This window comes from Hypomesus transpacificus, chromosome 26, assembly GCF_021917145.1.
Source record: "Hypomesus transpacificus isolate Combined female chromosome 26, fHypTra1, whole genome shotgun sequence".
In the NCBI taxonomy this organism is placed as follows: domain Eukaryota; kingdom Metazoa; phylum Chordata; class Actinopteri; order Osmeriformes; family Osmeridae; genus Hypomesus; species Hypomesus transpacificus.
Window position 1 is genome coordinate 6,745,783 of NC_061085.1, and position 18,883 is coordinate 6,764,665.

The window sequence follows — 18,883 nt, forward strand, 5'->3', positions numbered from 1 at the left end:
CGGGCATGGACTGGAGGAAGCTCTCCCGGTAGGCCTCGAACCAGGGCGTGGTCGCTGGAGAGAAAGGGGGAGAGGAAACGCCGAAGCGAGACGGCGAGCTATTAGTCGGAGCTGGGGAGGATGGGGGGGACCTAGACACTATCAGCAACACGTTGGGATCATAGCCGCGGGGACCGGAGAAAGGGTTGATTGTTATGAGAGGATACTCTTGGGAGGGAGAAGAAGGGAGAGAAAAAAAAGCATGGACAAATTACTGATTTCCATGATGGCAGATTATTTTGTTCTTTTGTTGTTTCCAACACTCTTGTTGCGCGGCATGCCCTTGTGATCACCGCCATTTCGAATTAGCATATAAAACAACCGCGGAAATAGACACGGTTGCCATGACAAAAAAAATTGCAAAAAGGAGGAAACTGTTCATCACAGTGTGACATCTGTAGAGTAATCTGCCTGTTTCTGGATAACGCATTCGAAATGAAGGACGAGCTTTTAAAAGCTTTGAAGAATACAAAACAATCCTGGAATAGTGTAATCGTCATCAAGCCACCCTAGTTCAGCCTTTGACTCTGTTCCAGAAGAATACACGTCTCGGGGGGGGGGGGGGGGGGGGGGGGGCTAGGGGGGTGGAGGGGTGATCTGGAGGTCCAACTGTTTGGCTGGAGCATCCGATACTGGAGATGTGGTGCTGCTATCTCAGGGAGTTCTGAGAAAGGCTGCGGGTCGCAAGGCCTCCTCCCCCCGCGCCCCTCTGCTGATTGCACGCTTGCCAGGCAGACGCACAGACAGATCACAGCAGGTGTGTTTAGGGCCCCCAATCGATGGCAGAGCGCCAACAGAGCTGAGAGCGTCTCGCTCCGCGGCGAGGCCTTCGGAACGAAAAGCCCGTAACGAGGACGTCCAGCGTTTGGAGCGCTTCGCCGCATCGATCCGTGTTCGGAACAGACGGCCACTCCACACAGGGCACAGTGTGTGTGTGTGTGTGTGGGGGGGGGGGGGGGGTGATTGATCCCCGATACCTCCCTGACAGACTTCACTGCGGTTTTGATGCGCTCCGCTAGAAGATAATCGCTGGAGGTCAAGAATGACACGCTGCTACACTGATTATTCATTTCAATTTGGTGACGGGGGGCATAAACCTGTGAATCGTCTTTGACAAAGAAAAGATGCAGCTGACATCAAATTGGATACCATAAGGATGGGGACGCTCAAACAAACAATTTATATAAATGGACTTTATATGGATATATATATATATATATATATATATGAACCATTGATTCTCTTGCTATGAATTGTGCAGCCAAACAAGACCGTGACGTGTCTTGAGAGAAGCCACAGGTCTTGCTTTCTGATTCTGAGACTGGTGTGGGTTCCTCAGGGTCCACGGAAGAACCTTGTAAAAAAAAAAAACCTTCAGGAGAGGGAGGGACTCCCAGCATTGGAAAGCTACAGTTGCTGCATCACATCCTTCACTGAACTGCAGGTGGAACGTTCACCTGCCAACATGCCTTCCTTTCGACTGCAGACACTCCATTTTTACACTGGCAATAGACTGAATTTGAAACACACACTGAATTGGAGGAAATACGATCAAAAATACTAATAACCATATTTATATAGGCCCTCCGGTGTCATGTCAGGAGCTGCACAAGGAGCGAAGAGGGAAAAGAAATTGAGCTTCAATGCTGTGAGTCACCTAATTAGAAACTGTGAAATGTGAATGTCAAAAGGCACCAACCACCTTGTAAGAGAGAAAGCAGAGATCAGGTCACGGGTAAGAGTCTGCTACACAGTTCAGCTACGGAGCGAGACAAAGAGAGAGCGAGAAAGAGAGAGAGAGGGAGGGAGAAGTGAAGAGGGAGGGAGGAAGAAGTGAAGAGGGATGGGAGGAAGGACAGCCCGCTAGATCTAAAGGGAGGAGGAGAGGGCCCCCGCCCCCCTCCCCCCCTACACCGGCGCAGGGGTGAGAGTACCTGTGTAATGCTTGGAGGAGCCCAGTTCCGTTAGCGTGTCCCTCCAGTCACAGTACCAGGGGACGCTCGCTTTAAGAGAGCGATCTGACGGCGGGGGGGGGAGGGAGGAGAGAGTCAGGACCAGTGTTAGCAACATCCCATCACCTGTCACACCAGTTCAGACCTTCCCACCGAAGCGCTAACGCTCCGGCGGGCGTCGCGCGGGGGCTAGCGCCGCGGGCGGACGCAGAGCTGCGCCTTCGACGACTGGGCCGGGAGGCGAGGGGCCTAGTCTCTGCACTGCATTCTTTCACCTCAAAGCAGAACTTTGCATTGGGGGGGAAAAAGCATACCCATGCAAGATACAATATACTAACACAGGCCATTGCAGTTAGGTTTACGTCTTGGGGTTAGAGGAGGCTGTTTTTGGCCAAGCAGTGCATGTCAATCAGAGTTGGTGGTAACTGTGAAGGGAATTATACAGTAAGGGACCATCACGCACAAAGTGGTCTATACCACAACTTTAACACCGCCACTTTGTTAGTTTCTGGTCATACCTTGTCAAATATCACAGAAATGCTAGAATTATTATGTAATTATAGACGCAGAGATTGAAATTGTTGGTTTGTTTAAATGTTAATGCTTGACATCAATTTAATCTCATATTTTGGCATGGCATTTCATGGCCAATTCTGTTTAATCGAACATAGGAATGACCAGTTAATAACACTGTTGCTAAACATCTTAGGAAGGCTCTTACCCGTGATGCAGCCAGGTGAGTACACAAAAACAATAATGGGTAAAAGGTTATCAATACAGAAGTCACACATCCCACACACAACCAATGATGAACATCACAGAAATCACTTGTCACCCTTTGTGTTTACTGCCCTCTGCAGGCAAGATGAATAATTGTCACAGCAAAAAAAAAAAAAAGAAAAAAAAAAAAAGAAAGAGCTCAAGGTTCTATTTCTTAGCATATAGAGTAAATAGGCTGTATATTGCTTATGGAAGATCCACACACATTTAAAGATATTAACCACTTCAAATGGATCGTATCATATAATCCCTTAAATTGACAGGTGACCAAGTCCCTGCTGATGAGAGACAGCCTTATAACACAATGCTGCTACCACAGTGTACAAAAGTAGCAATCATGTTCTTTGGGTGCTTGCTTGGCTAAATGTAAATGTAGCGTTTCACACTCAGACCAATGAGCCCATCGCAACTAACCTCCAAAGTAAAAAAACAAAACAACAACAATAATAAAACGCCATAGATTCAAAGCAATGCGGCCAAGCGTTTTATTCCGGCAGCCGTAAAAATAGAATTTGACCTGCGTCAGCAAAACGTTACATTTGACCACCAGCCATTTCCTGTCCTTCGCCCACACTCCTCCCCTCTCCCCAGACCCCCCGCCAAACCCTAGCAACCCCCCCCCCACCCCTTCCACTGTCCTCCAAGGCCGTGCAGGTAAACTCACCGCTGATGTTGAGGTCGTGGTCCCCGGCTGTGATGACATTGGCCGCCACCCCCCCTCGGCCGGCTGGCACGCCGACACCACCTCGCTGAGCAGCTTGCGGTGGGCGGGGCCCGGGACGCCAGACACGGGCGCGGAGGTGGGGCGCGTCACCACGTTGTTCACGCTGATGCGCAGGTTCTTCACCCCCTGCACCTGGTTGTTAGGGTCTCTTATGTGACCTGGGAGATGCACGGACACGTGTCATGCGTCAGTGGGGGGGGGGGGGGGGGGGGGTCAGATGGCTGAGCGGTTAGGGAATCTGGCTTTTAATCAGAAGGTTGCTGGTTCGATTCCCGGCCGAGTCAAATTATGCTGTGTCCTTGGGCAAGGCACTTCACCCTACTTGTCTCGGGGGAAAGCCCTTGTACTTACTGTAAGTCGCTCTGGATAAGAGCGTCTGCTAAATGACTAAATGTAAATGTAAAGGTCAGAGTGCAGGCCGCAGACCTACATGGGTGTTCTGGACGACGTAAGTGTTATCCATGTGTAGTATGCCCTGTACATACTTAACCACAGTGCTGAGGTTACGGCACACGTAAGCTAGTTTCTGTCTCGTGTCCAGTAGTCGTAAAAACAGCAGAATGTCAACTCTCTAAAGTCTCCTGTCTTCTTTCGCCCAGTCAACAAATCTACACACATTCATACAGAAATGAAATGGCTAGTGCCACACAACTCTCTCGAAGAACAAGAGGACAATGACTACGTTGTCTCTGTCGTTATTTGGCTAAACATACTTCTCAAAATGTGAAGAGATAGCTAGCTCTTGTGCAGTTCACAGCCACCTTAAGGTGCTTCACTGCAAGTGCTGGTAAAGCAGCGTTTAAGGCAAATGCGGGGACAACCTAATCTACTAAAAGGTGCTTAGCTAATCCACTGGATTGGATGGTGGGAGTCCATGTCGTAACTTGTTGGTGTACCAGCTGGCATGCAATATACATAACCTGCTCTTCATCTCAGCAATGCAATCTTGGCACTTGTTGTGCAGTGTCATTGCTGGCACCCATTAAAAAATGTACCAGTTAGCCAGCTAGTAGTTTCCAGTAGCCATTGCCTATGGCACACTAGCTAATTATGTAGCGTTACAGAGCTAATTGGCTAGCTGTAGTATGGGCTAGAGGAGACAGAAGAGGCGAGGGAGATATAGCCATGCCCCCCAATTGGGCTGGGCCTCCTAGCCTAAACTGAACCCAAGTCCAGCCAACCCGCAAGCAAAATACACTAGAAAGCTGCCGCACCGGCGTACTATGACCCACAAAAAAAAGAGCAGTGACTGCTCAAATGACAATGTAACCTCTCGGGTGACTGTCAGTGTCGGGAGAGGAAACCAGACCGGGCCCTGGCCTGGGTGGTATAGCGCCACATCTTACAGCCCTTCCTGTCAGTGTCACTGACAGCTAGCCATGACAGTGGGATTTGGCTAACTGGCTACCTCTGAAAGTAGCTAGCTTGCTAACTGTTTAGCCTCCAAGTCACATACCGATATGTAGTCTAGCTAACGTTGTTAGCTAAGTACAAATATACATCAAGTGCAAGCTGACTCACATTACAAAGGCTAGCATGCTAGCTAATGCTAGCTAGCTAGCTACCGAGAATGTAGCTCTATATTTCGACGCATTTGTGTCTGACGTTACCAAAGCAATATATTCATGCAACTGTCTTGGAGTACAATTCCCATATTTTTGATGATCAAAGCACCTACCTTCAGAGGTTAACCGGCAGAAAGGCCGAAGCAGCTCCGAGAAATTGAGGTTGTTTTTGCGAGTCACTTTCTCCGCATCTTCGCTGCACAGAACGGCCACCATAGGGACAAACGAGTCCTGGATGAACTCCTGCACCGACTGGACGCACTGAGCCATTGCTGTCTGTGCGAGAGGACAATATTACAAATGTGTTTTTTCCTATCTCTACGGATTTGACAGTGAAACGCTACCCTCCTCCGAGTTGAAAACAACTCTCCGACTGTCAGTAGGTAACAGCCATGTTGAATTCTACAGTTGCCTGCTGATCGATTCGTTTCCTGTGGAGCTCTGACGTGATCATGTGATGTCGAGTCCTCCAAGTGCCACCGAGTCCTTGCGGCTACTTATCATATTAAAAGTTGACCCTTAGTAATAGTCATTATTTTCAGCTAATAGTGGTAGCAACACTTTTACAACATTATACGTTTGATCTGATCACAACGTTCTTCTTGTTTTAGTTGTTGTTGATGTTGTTTTTGGTCCTAGAATGAGTAAAGAGTTGAGAAGTAAGACATTATAAAATCATCAATTTCCTTATTGTAGAGTTGAAACAAATTTTTCTACAACAGGGATGTTCTCCAGGCTTTAAGGGAAATGTATAACTGCGTCAGTCACGTAGTATAAATTACACCAAAATGTTAAATATGTTGCCAAGACGCAGCATAGATAGAAAAGAGCAATGGGCTGAGCAGAGCCTTGATAAATACCATCTACACAATTGGATCCACAAATCCCAACATAGTTCTCAACGAGAATGTTATAATCGCCAGTTCGACAGCTGGAGTCAGGTACAAAAAACTAGAATAGAGACTGAGCCTGTGTCCGGACAAGCTGTAAGTCTTTGAATTATTTTGGTTACTTACTCATTATGGGGTTACTTTTATGAGCACTATTATGTTTAATCTGAACCAAGTCTAATGTTTCTATGATTGTTTGTTTTGACTTTGCATGTCCAACTCTCTGTCTCTCTCATCGCTCTCTCTCTCTCTCTCTATCTCTCTCTCTCTCTCTCTCTCTCTCTCTCTCTCTCTCTCTCTCTCTCTCTCTCTCTCTCTCTCTCTCTCTCTCTCTGTTTGTCTCTCTCTCTCTCTCCCTCACCCCCCCCCCCCCCCCCCCCCCCCCCCCCTCTCTCTCTCTCTCTGACACACACACACACACAAGATACATGCAAGATAGAGTTACTTTCAGGAAGGGAGCAGTGCGGGAAGTCCCAGTGTGACCGAAGAGTCCCTCCAGTGTGCTGGAACTGGGTGTGTACATGTTGGCAGCGAAGCAGGTACTTTTGGTAGGGCTGCAGCTGCAATTTTTATTAGCTGCCACTTTCAGAAGACCTACATTGTCTGAAGTTGACTGGAAGACGAGGTAGTCGCAAGTATGGAGCCCTCCGCAGAAGCCTCACCTGAGTCCAAGTCAGATTGTCCAATCTGTATAGGGCCCCTCACTGACCCTTACCGCCTCTCCCTCTGCAGCCATGAGTAAGTTACCTCTAATGCTCATTTAACCTATTGTCATTTTTATTAGATGTCTATCAGCCACCCAACTGTCTTGCTAGCAAGGAAAAGGTAAGGATAGCATCGTTTTCTCAAAATGAACAATGTTGCCTCAGTGCTGTCTCAACCTCAAAGTTTACAAAGATTTACTTGCCTATCTCGTTTTCAGCAGTAGAGGAAATCTTGAGTAGATTCCCCTTCCCCAGGGCTATTTTTATCAATCGATTTGTAAAGTGCAACTCTTCCCTAATCAATTCCAACCCTAACTAGGTCAGTTCTATACGAATCTGGTTGTGGGTAGACTGTTCACCAAGCAGCAGCAAAGTACAACAGCTAGTTACTGCTAAATGTGGTCTAGGATCACCCCATAAAATGTAGATCCAATCTATCATTTTAAATGTTAATGATTTGTAAAGGATGTGTTTTGACTGAAAAATAATAAGGCAAAGATGTACTCGAACAGGTTTATGACTTGGTTGCCCTCTGTCAATATTTCTGGTAAACAATAAAAACAGAAGGGCAATCCAAAAGTGAAAGTGGAAGAGAATATTTAACCATCATCATGATTACCATAAGATGGTAATTTTCCACATCACCTGACTGCACTGGAAAAAGAAGTGGTTCGTCTAAATAACACAGAAGGAAGCACCAATGTTTACATGAACTCTGATTGGTAGATTCTCTCTGAACCGCCACTAACAGCATGTACTTTCTATGTATTTAACAGATTCTGCCGTCAGTGCCTGAGTCATGCTCTCAAAGTGAATTGCCACTGCCCAAAATGCAGAGGAAGAGTGCAACCCTGTGATATCATGAACATTAATGTTGATGACGCCTCTAGTAATGCCGCACTCAGAGCAGCCCAGAGGTTTGGCATTCCTCTGATTGGTCTGAGAGGGCAGCCTGTTCCTGCACAAGAAAGATACCGGGGAGATGCCTACTTGGGGTGAGAGACTTTGTCTGAGCACACAGACCTTATACCTTTTTAAAGGAGTCAAAGAGAGTGTTTAAGAACAGGATTAAGTGAATGTGTTTTTGTTTTCACACAGACTGACACAGCTCAGACTTCAGCTAGCGCGAAGCCAGCTCTTTTTGCCCACCCTGACGAATCAGACTCCGAGAGACCTTGGAGCGTCCTCGGCAAACAACTCTACTTCTGCCACAGCGCACGCCGCCTCCGTCACCACCCGGCCTGCCCCCATACCCCCCCCCCCGCTCCGCGGCCACACTCAGGCCCATCCCCACGCCTCGATTTCGCCCCAGTGGGCCTGTGTCTGCGTCGCAACAAGCCCCTTCCACCCCTGTCCTCCCCGCCACCCCTGTCCTCCCTATCTCAGCTCCACTGCCCACAACAACTCATTCCTCTCCGTTCCTATCCTCTTTATTATCCCTCTCGTCTGACAACGATTCTGAGTAAGTCATGGGAGCGTGAGGGTGTGCGAGCTTTTCGTCGAACATTTCGTGTGTGTGTCCATAATATTGTGAAGTCTCTTACCATTATCGCCTAACCTTCATCACTCTCATTGGCCCCACCTCTCTCAGTGATCAGGAAGACATATTGGAGGAATTCCAGTTTAACCAGTCGATCCACCTAAGCCAGCCACTGAGGTAAAACATATCTCAGAGAATGCCCTTGGTTTAGAACGGAGTTGGAAAGTAGTGTGTCTTCCTTCAGCTATTTGTTTGTTTATAGAAACATGAACAATGTCTCTTTTTCTTTCTTTATCTCCCAGTACCGCCGTGATGACCTTTTCCTGCCCATACTGTGAAGAAGGAGGTCTGGATGAGTTAGACCTTCTAGAACACTGTAACCAGAACCACCTCCAGGACAGAAGGAGTGTGGTCAGCAACTTTCTTCACAACTCGTATTCATTTGACATTTAACTGTATTCATTCATTTGAATTCGAATCGCTAGAACTTGTGTTTCATGTGCTAGCGACGCATAACCTCACTCTCTGCTGCCTTTCAGGTGTGCCCTGTCTGTGTGTCTCTGCCACACGGGAACCCAACCCAAGTCAGCAGAGATTTTATCGCACATCTGAACCTGAGACACTGCTACTACACCAACGACTACACGGTATACACACACACACACATGCACACAAACACACACACATGCACACACAAACACATGCACACACACTAATTACATGTATTTCTGTTTCACAGAATATTAGCCAAAGCGACCCGATGAATGAACAAGATGCCATATTTGAGTCTTACAGAGCCAACAAGCAGAATTCCGGATAATGTCACATGGAAATGTATGACATCAGAATAAGAATTTGTTTTACTAATCGCCCTGTACGTTCACACAAACAAGGAATTCACTGTGGCAGGAAGGTGCATACAATAAACATATACGGATCTTAAATATAAAAGTAGAATGTACAAAAGTATAACTAATACAAAATAACTAAACAATATGTAAGATATAAAATCTAAAATAGATGTACATATAAAAATAGGGCAACATAGTGCAATATGACAAGGTGGCTTGTGCAATATGACAAAGTGGCTGGTGCAATATGACAAGGTGGCTGGTGCAATGTGCAAATAGGTGGTGGATGGTCAGTGGGGGTCCTTGGCCTTGTTGAAGAGGCCAGCAGGAGATGGAAAGAAACTGTTCTTATGGCATCTGGTTTTGGTCCTGATGGACCGCATTCTTCTGCCAGAGGGGAGTGGCTGGAACCATCGTCAGAAATATGGGCAATATTTAAGCAAAATCACACGAGAAGAAGTGCGTTATTGCTGAATATCAGCATGGCTGTGATTTGGTCGTAGCAGATATCCAAATGCTTGGATAAAATAGAACTAACTGTTTGTATGATTGTACATTACATTTTACAAGTGCAAACCAATTGGCCAAAAAATCACTTTATTTGAACAGCCTTTTCTTTGTACTGTAAAAACACACTATGTATCTCTGTTCTAGTGTATAGTGTAATGCGCCTTTTGTAATGCAACTACAAATAAAGGAATTTTGAATCAGAGATAGTGGGTTCTAGTAAATCCTTGTTTTGTCTGTTTTTTTTTGTCTGTTGTGTTCGTTTATGAATGTGTGTGTGCTTGTGCATACTGCTGCTGTTCTTACACCAAAGCCCTGTAATACTTACATAAGCTAATCAGGTTTATTAACTCGTCATCAGTAATACAGTATTTGACAGCAAAGTACATTATCTTATCCAGAACCATAAAATCAGTTATTGCTTCTCTCTTGCAATCCACGCATCATCTCCCTCAGACCAGGGCTAGATTAAACACTCAAGTGGTCTATGTTCCTTCTTTCCCCATACAAACCGACACACACACACACACACACAAACGTGCAGGTGAATTAAACCTGTGGTTAGCCATGGCCCACAGGTGGTTCCTTCTGGTGCTTGTGCTGCTCAGCCGTCAAAACAGCTTGGTGAGTGTGATTTTCCACCATTAACGCTCAAGAAATGGATCCTCACGTAAAACCTTGCTATGTTTAAGACATCCCTTTGTGCTTTGTTTCGTTCCTTAGACATCATCTAAGCTAACAAGTGAAACCGGTGGGTGAAACTTTGTACATTCATGTATTGATTTCCGTTCACCCCATACTTTTAATGAACTAAAGGTGGCATTGATATAACATTAAAAAGTAATATACTGTACACTTCCATGTGCATACATACTGTCGCCATAGAAAAAGTATGTGGCGTGCACCTGAGCAGGATTTATTAGTTGTTCAATGAGCAATATCTCCTGACCTGCAGAAATAGACGAGGATGAAGGAAAAGACCGGGACATTTTGGACATCAACGAAGGTCAGTGAAAACGTCACACCTGAACTGCGTTGAGACGGCACTCTGGTGCCGGGACATCTGTCAACTGCGTGTGTGCTTTTGCAGAGGCAGGTCTGGACCTGGTGGAGGGTGATATCGTGATGGATGAGGTGAGTTCCAGTGCATGTGCATGTACACAGACTTTCTTCACTCTCTTCCCTCCACTCTCAAAGTCGTAGTAGTGCTGATGACAGTAAACAGTCTGACATTCTTGCTCACTTTGAGAAAGGCAGACAGCCGGAACACCATCATAGGAGAAAAATATCGCTGGCCTACCACAATACCTTACTACTTGGAGGACAGTCTGGGTACGACTGGTTACACACACCTTTTCTCTCTTTCCAGTCTGTATTACTCTTTATGTTCATGTGTATTTCCTGTTACTGTGCAGATATAAATGCCAAGGGGGTGATACTCAAGGCTTTTGAGCAGTATGGACTGAAGACCTGCATTCATTTTACCCCTTGGAAGAGAGAGGAGAACTACATATCTGTCTTTAAAGGGAGCGGGCGAGCAGAAACTTTGACATACAGAGACCCACACGCACGCCCGTTTGTTCGTGCTCGAGTTGACGTTGTTTGACACCCGCGCCCTTTTGTCGACCCCTCTGTTTCTCCTCCTCCTCCTCAGGTGTTTTTCGTCTGTGGGGAACAGGCGTGTGGGGAAACAGAGGTTGTCCATAAGGGCACAACTGTGATCGTCGGGCGACAGTGGAGCATGAATTCCTGCACGCCCTGGGTCTGTGGCACGAGCAGTCCAGAGCAGACCGAGATGACTACGTGGACATCATTTGGGACCGCATAGAAGCAGGTGACAAGCTAATCAAGTCATCGTTATAGCCACCACTATTAACCACCAGTTAACTCATTTAACATTAGCGCAAATATGGTCCTCGCGCTTTTCAATGTAATCATTAAAACGGCCATTGAATGAATCAGAAAGGGATTTATTCGCCATGAAAGTTTGCACAGACAAGGAATTTGCTTTGGCAGGAAGGTGCATACAATAAACATATAGGAATCTTACATTTAAATATGTGGTTCAACTATACTAAGGGTACATAAGATAGCAATACTAAGTGGAATATAATTAAAATAAAATATAAAATATAAATTGCCGTAATGTAACCCTGTAAAAGTATTGTATTGTATACGTGTTTAGCATACTGTATATCCCTGAATGTGCAGAAACATTTCCCCAAACAAAACCTGTCTTTCTTATAGGCAAAGAGCATAACTTCAACACGTACGATGACACAGAGTCGAGTGCCCTGAACGTCCCCTATGACTACGGCTCAGTGATGCACTACAGCAAGACAGCGTTCAACGTCGGCAAGGAGCCCACCATCGTCACCAAGATACCCCACTTCATGGACGTGATAGGCCAACGGATGGAGTTCAGCGACAGTGACCTTCGCAAGCTCAACAGGCTGTACAACTGCAGTGAGTCCGGACAATCATTTTGCCAGTCATCGAACGGGTTCGCCCCGTTTACCAAAAGGAGATGTTTATTGCTATAATCAAGAATCATATTCTATGTGGCAGCAAGATATGAATCTTTGGTGAATGCAAATAAAGGCTTTTCAGATAACAGTTGATTATCATTATCAATAAAATAGACGTGCAATCTCTGTTTTAAAACATGTTGGGTTAATACACTGGAGTAACTGTTTACCCCTACCCCCTCCCCCTTCCCCCTCCCCCCCACCAGCCGCATCATCTACGTACTTGGACTCCTGCAGCTTTGAGAAGGAGAACATCTGTGGGATGATTCAGGGCCCCGAGGGGAACAGACCTTGGGAACGCAGAAACCACGTTGATGGGGGGCCCCAAACTGATTACACTGAGATGGGAGACTGCAAGGGTGAGACAGAGTCCCTCTTTCTCGGTCTATCTCTCTCTCTCTCCATCTCTTTCTCTTTACACACACACACAGTAAAATCCAGGGTGCAAGCTTCAAGGTCCATAGAGCAGAGCAGTTACCAGATGATTATGTTGCTTTTGTGGGTCATCTACTCCTGCGCAGATAAAGATTATGGCTGGAAAGGTCAATGTCCCCCAGCGAGTTGTTTGTCTGAGGACATTTTAACGGTGGTGTTACAATAATTTACGAGTCTCCTCTAGTTCACAAAGGACTCCCATCATCATTGTGATTAGAATCTAACCGTAGTTGAATCTTAATTAATCTTAATTTGACATTTTTATTTTGAGTCAGGAAAATAAAAAGATTGTTTTTGCCTCTGTAGGAAAAGGCTTCTTCATGCACTTCAGCACAGTCGCTGGTAACCCCGGCGACCACGCCCACCTCTCAGTGTCTCAGTGTCTGCAGTTCTACCTCCACAACAGCGGTGGCGCCGACGACGCTCTGAAGGTGTGGGTGCGCGAGTACGACCAGGCCAACCCCAGAGGGAAACTCAGACTTGTTCAAAGAGTACCAGGTTTGCATATCATTGGTTCTCACTAAACAATTGGGTTTGGTCGGAATGCCAACCTTCATTCAGTCAAACTGAGTTACCTGTGAGTACGTCCAGGTAAGGATTATGAGTCATGTGTCTCCGTTACCTTAAAGTGGCTGTCTTCCTCATCAGCATGGAAGGTAGTGTTCTGAACGAACGCCTCAGAACAGGAAAAACTCAGTCTACATCCTGTAACATACTTGTAGACCTTTCCTGTTGACAAACTTGCACCCCCCCCCTCACAGACGTGTCCAGACTGGTGGAGACTCACCCCTTCCCTCCTTCGGCAGTTGCCTGTGGTAACGGTTACCAAGAAAAAAGAGCAGCTCAAGTGTCACCCCAGGAGTCCACTAGGAGCACCACAGCTGTGATGGCCGTGTCGCTGTCTATGGCGGCGGCCATGTTGGTGGTTGCCACGGCGAGCGTGGTGTATGCCCGGAGGTCCAGGTGGAGGCAGGAGGACAGAGAGGTGGTGCTGGAGAACATTAAGGAGCAGAAGTGTGAGGAATTCTGCTACTAAATTTAAACTGGATTAGAGTACGATTTTAACTTTGTACTGAAAAGTAGGTCAAGGAATAGGATAGTAGTCTGTGGAAGAGTCTATTACAGCGTTAAATATTTATTAGTTATCAACATTGATAATAATTGTATCTTAAATCTTTGCAGGACGTCTCCCTTCATCTCCACTCTGGAAACCCTGATCATCAATGGAAGATGAGCAACAACCTAAAGACATTCATAATGAAGGATAATCTTAAGTGAATTAAACTCTAGTTTTGTTCAATCAAGCAACATAATTCTGCTCTCTAATGACAAAGATTTTTCAATGCAACATTAAAGGTACTTTCTTTAACCCATGTTGTATGCAGAGATTCAAAAAGACAATCATGTTCATGCTCAGACATTTTATTGGAACATAGTTCAGACCCTTCACTTGCAAATGTAAATACAGAGAATGCGTCTGTACTCTTCAACAATGGATGAAGATCAGTGTGCATTGGACGACAAATGATCAAATTCAAATCAATTATATTTGTCCAGGCCTTGTTACAAGCAATGCCGCAGAGAGCTTCATGTACGCCCATAGAACTGCCCCTCAACCAACCTAAAACCTCAAGGAAGACAAGGAAAATCTAAGAAAAAAATAGAACAAACCTTGAGCAGTTTAGTGCTCCCCTCCTTCAAAGACAGTTGGTGAAAGAGAAGTGCAGAACACAGGCTGTTACAACCTCACCCTGTTTGCATGTGTGTTCTGTCTTGTGTGTTTGTCTAGTGTTACGACATTTTCCCCGACACAAGGTTTCTAACAAAGGCTAAACAGTTGGGAAAAAAAATGGAAGAAACCTTGGAAGGCGCAGTCTTAAAACAGAGGATTTGGGATTTTTTTGTTCAGCTGTGGGTCACACAGAAATTCTCTCAGGTGGTGACTGCTGGAACAGCTTGGCCCCAGACATCACTGCTCTGGGTTTTTTCTACTGTGGACACACAGGTGCCTCTTCAGATGGTCATTTGTTTTACCTGAATAGTCACAGAGGTCACAGCTGTAGGGCTTCTCCCCAGTGTGGATCCTGCTATGAACTCTGAGATTGGCAGCCTGGCTAAAGGTTTTATCACAGAGGTCACAGCTGTAGGGCTTTTCTCCAGTGTGGATCCTGCTGTGAACTATGAAATTGCCAGCATGGCTAAAGGTTTTACCACAGAGGTCACAGCTGTAGGGCTTTTCACCAGTGTGGATCCTGCTATGAGCTCTGAAATGGGAAGCCTGGCTAAAGGTTTTACCACAGAGGTCACAGCTGTAGGGCTTTTCTCCAGTGTGGATCCTGCTGTGAACTATGAAATTGCTAGCATGGCTAAAGGTTTTACTACAGAGGTCACAGCTGTAGGGCTTTTCTCCAGTGTGGATTCTGCAGTGAACTGTGAAACTGCTAGCTTGGCAAAAGGTTTTATCACAGAGGTCACAGCTGTAGGGCTTTTTTCCAGTGTGGATCTTTCTATGAGATGTTAAACTCCCAGCACGGCTAAATGTTTTACCACAGATATCACAGCTGTAGGGTTTCTCTCCAGTGTGGATCCTGCTGTGATCTCTGAAACTGCCAGCCTGGCTAAAAGTTTTACCACAGAGGTCACAGCTGTAGGGCTTCTCTCCAGTGTGGATTCTGCGGTGATCTGTGAAACTGCGAGCATTGCTAAAGGTTTTAGCACAGAGGTCACAGCTGTAGAGCTTCTCTCCAGTGTGGATCCTGAGGTGAGTTTTCAAAGTGGAAGCCAGGTTAAAAGTTTTAGCACAGAGGTCACAGCTGTAAGGCTTCTCTCCAGTGTGGATCCTGCTATGAGCTCTGAAATGGGAAGCCTGGCTAAAGGTTTTACCACAGAGGTCACAGCTGTAGGGCTTCTCTCCAGTGTGGATCCTGCTATGAACTCTGAAATGGCTAGCACGGCTAAATGTTTTACCACAGAGGTAACAGCTGTAGGGCTTCTCTCCTGTGTGGATTCTGTAGTGAACTGTGAAACTGAAAGCGTGGTTAAAAGTTTTATCACATAGGTCACAGCTGTAGGGTTTCTCTCCAGTGTGGATCCTGCTATGAGCTCTGAAAGGGCCAGCCTGGCTAAAGGTTTTATCACAGAGGTCACAGCTGTAGGGCTTCTCTCCAGTGTGGATTCTGCGGTGACCTGTCAAACTATTAGCATGGGTAAAGGTTTTACCACAGAATTCACAGCTGTAGGGCTTCTCTCCAGTGTGGATTCTGCAGTGAACTGTCAAACTATTAGCATGGGTAAAGGTTTTACCACAGAAGTCACAGCTGTAGGGCTTCTCTCCAGTGTGGATTCTGCGGTGAACTGTCAAACTATTAGCATGGGTAAAGGTTTTACCACAGAGGTCACAGCTATATGGCTTGTCTCCAGTGTGGATTCTGCAGTGAACTGTCAAACTACTAGCATGGCTAAAGGTTTTACCACAGAGGTCACAGCTGTAGGGCTTCTCTCCAGTGTGGATCCTCATGTGCTTCTTGAGGCTACTGGATGAGGAAAGGCTCTTCCCACATGTATCACAGTGATGTGTCTCCATAACTAAGCTCTCTCTTTGTTCTCCGTCTGGTCTCTCTTAAACCTGTCTTGTATCTCCTCTCTGGAAGCGTGTTTCTCTCTGGTTGATCCTCTGTCTGGTTACTGCTGTTTCTGGTTGAGTCTTTCAATAGTTGAGTCTCTCTCTGTAGTCTCTCTGGTTGAGTCTTTGTTGTCTCTCTGGAGCTTTAAGGTGTCTTCTCTGTGTAGTCTCCGCCCATGCTCAAGTATGATTGGCCAGTAGGGGATCTTGGAGAAACAATTTCAAGTTAATGAGAACTCAGCTTTCACATATAAAAGAACTCCTTTGTCTGTCATAATGTCCAGTTTGCATGTTGATCATTTGGTGAGAGGTGTATGTTACTCAGGTTTATTTTTACTGGAGAAACACAACACTATGATGACGTAATCTCTGGCATACAACTCCCCATAGTAATTTGGTTATTTTCAAAATAATAATAGCCTGCATAATTAATTACTACACAATAAGCATTACATGTAAATAAACTGACTTTGGATTGGAACTGCAAAGTTTGAAATCCAATAATACAAATATACTCTTTTGCATGTGTCTCATTTTCTATTTAAAACGGATAGTTACAACATACATTTACATTACATGTATGCATTTAGCGGACGTTTTTATCCAAAGCGACTTCCAAAGGAGAGCATAGTTCTAAAAAGTGCATTGGTCACTGATCATAACAACGAGATAGCCCCAAACATTGCAGGCAACCAAAACATGAAGCATATGTGACGGGTGTGAACCTGTGAAACTCACTCCTCAGGTATGTAATAGGCTACCTGCGTCAACGAATAGCTAGCTTTTCTTTGGCGTAGCTGGTAGTGGTTACGCTTGGCAAGTCAGAGGTGCGTGGTGGTGTGGACAACGTGCGAACGACGCCTTGTAGCGTGGCCACGTCCCTTGCATACCGTCACACATACATTGTGAAAACTAAAGAACCATAAGACCATGTAGTTAAACAAGATAGAATTAAACAACATGGAAAATAAATCACAGAATGTTTATGAGCGCTCAACTTGTATTGGCTCCACTGCAGCAATACAGAACACAGCACAACATCTATATGCTGCCCACGAGGGCGGTCAAATTAAAGTTAACAAAACGAGTACGTACCTTGAGACTCACACCACTGTCTGCATCTTAACAACATAACATAATATTACAGTCTTTTCACAACGTACTAACATATGCCGATGAATACAGACTGAATTGTTCTTCCCTTTGGGACTTATTTAGTTTTCACAATGTATGCTTCATATATTGGCTACCCGAAATGTTTGGGGATATCTTGTTGTTATGATCAGTGATATGCACTTTTGTAAAGCTCTCTTTTGGAAGTCGCTAAATGCAGTAAATGACAGTAAATGTAGCTAACAACACAATGGAAGTAGCCTAAAGCTAGCTAGCTAGCACCGAAATGACTTTAAAACCAAGAAGAAAGTCGCAAATCCTGGATAAAACGTCAAAAGCAAGGCATACAATGCTAGCACCTACCTTCATAGTTGTTAGAACAACAGTTAAAACAGTACATTGATCTTTAAATACATTAGGTCTCAAAATAAACGTTCAAACGTAGAGACACTTCTCTTAACGTATGATAAACTACATTTGTGCTCACGTGACCGTGGATACAAACCAATGACTGTAACACGTCAAACTATACCAACACTCGAGATGCAGTTGCACATCAACACAGTTGAACACCAAGTGGCACCAGCACGGTAAAAAGGCAACAATGATAGGCAGGCATGCGTCTATGGAAGTTTATTAGACTCTATTCAAATGGAAATTCATTTGTCAAATAGCAATTCAATGCGCAAAGTGACAATGCAATCCCCAATTCAAATGACAAAGCAGTTGTCAAATGACAATTCAATGTGCAAATGACAATGCAATCCGCAATTCAGTTTGTATTATTTTGAATACAAATTTGAATGAACGCTTATATCATTGCATTTCATATTGACAAGGTTTTTTTGACTCTTTATCTAGCTTTGTTAGCGAGCTTAGCGTTAGCTAACTGTCAATTAGCCAGCTGTCGTTAGCTCACAACGTAGCCTAGTGACCAGCTTGGGTTAAAAAACCTAAACCAACGCTATTCTAACGGTATTTCCACCGATATTACCATTGAAACAACGTTGAAAGATCAACAAACTATTATACAGCAGCGACCCAGTCATCTCGTTGTCCCGTTTTTATAGGAAATTTAAACTTGTTTCCCCACTCTCGACGAACAGACAAACACAGCAACAATTGAAATTGTTTAAAAAATGTTCCTGCCACAGTAACTTGCTCACTTATGCTTCAAAACCAGGAAGTGGAAAAATCGAGGCTTCAAAACCAAAGCCATATGTCTATGGAACATGTCTGTTCAAAACGGGCTTTCACAAACAAATCGGTGACGTCACGATGACTACGTCCATGTTTTATAATAAGGTTGGCCCTATATGGATGCAATAAGGTGACACAGAGTGACCAAAAAGGCAACTAATAAATACATGCATGACAGTTTGATGTTCCGATAAGCACAACGGGTTGATTCATCTTTTTTTTGTAAATTGAAAAATTAGCCTACTCCATCAACGTTCAAATAACTAGACTAAGGCCACTAACTCCTCCTATTTCACTAATTAAGATCTCCATTTCACATTCAGTAAAGTTTATCTTCTTCACCGTTGTTTTTGTTGCACTATCCATTTCTGATTAATTGATACGTTTATTGTGAAACCTGACAAAATATGGGCGTTTCAACAACCATGTAAGGAACATTGGGAATTGACGGGGTGTGGACAACGGGCTCGTTCACCTGTGCACAATCAATCAC

At 45.0% G+C, this 18,883-nt stretch overlaps 4 protein-coding genes across 4 annotated transcripts in view; 2 read left to right on the forward strand and 2 right to left on the reverse strand.

Moving 5' to 3' along the window:
• trappc8 (trafficking protein particle complex subunit 8) overlaps positions 1–5,545 on the reverse strand; it is a 23,685-nt gene extending 18,140 nt beyond the window's left edge. Inside the window, 3 exon segments of the mRNA XM_047049388.1 lie at positions 3,436–3,487; positions 3,490–3,653; positions 5,174–5,545. Of these exon segments, the coding sequence (XP_046905344.1) occupies positions 3,436–3,487; positions 3,490–3,653; positions 5,174–5,330 (373 nt within the window). The 5' untranslated portion in view covers positions 5,331–5,545.
• Positions 5,546–6,384: 839 nt separating this feature from the next.
• On the forward strand, positions 6,385–9,716 carry LOC124487232. Its single transcript, XM_047049390.1, is given in 8 exon segments — positions 6,385–6,688; positions 7,431–7,649; positions 7,753–7,898; positions 7,900–8,116; positions 8,246–8,311; positions 8,437–8,545; positions 8,674–8,781; positions 8,874–9,716. Coding segments are annotated over 8 exon segments (1,047 nt in total). The 5' UTR covers positions 6,385–6,587; the 3' UTR covers positions 8,955–9,716.
• A 343-nt stretch (positions 9,717–10,059) lies between these two features.
• Positions 10,060–13,777, forward strand: mep1ba (meprin A subunit beta a). The gene is given in 13 exon segments (XM_047050031.1): positions 10,060–10,116; positions 10,216–10,243; positions 10,448–10,498; positions 10,583–10,626; positions 10,746–10,824; positions 10,908–11,025; positions 11,147–11,198; positions 11,200–11,326; positions 11,740–11,958; positions 12,227–12,379; positions 12,762–12,953; positions 13,217–13,471; positions 13,638–13,777. Coding segments are annotated over 13 exon segments (1,377 nt in total). The 3' UTR covers positions 13,640–13,777.
• Positions 13,778–13,861: 84 nt separating this feature from the next.
• Positions 13,862–17,682, reverse strand: LOC124487553 (zinc finger protein 271-like). The gene is made up of 2 exons (XM_047049951.1): positions 17,554–17,682; positions 13,862–16,283 (listed from the first exon to the last, which is right to left on the reverse strand). The coding sequence occupies exon 2, from the start codon at positions 16,036–16,038 to the stop codon at positions 14,425–14,427; it is 1,614 nt and encodes a 537-aa protein (XP_046905907.1). The 5' UTR covers positions 16,039–16,283; positions 17,554–17,682; the 3' UTR covers positions 13,862–14,424.
• Between the last annotated feature and the right edge of the window lie 1,201 nt (positions 17,683–18,883).

Excerpts from the sequence above, each read along its gene's own strand:
- LOC124487553 (XM_047049951.1), bottom strand. The coding sequence starts at position 16,038 with ATGGAGACACATCACTGTGATACATGTGGGAAGAGCCTTTCCTCATCC.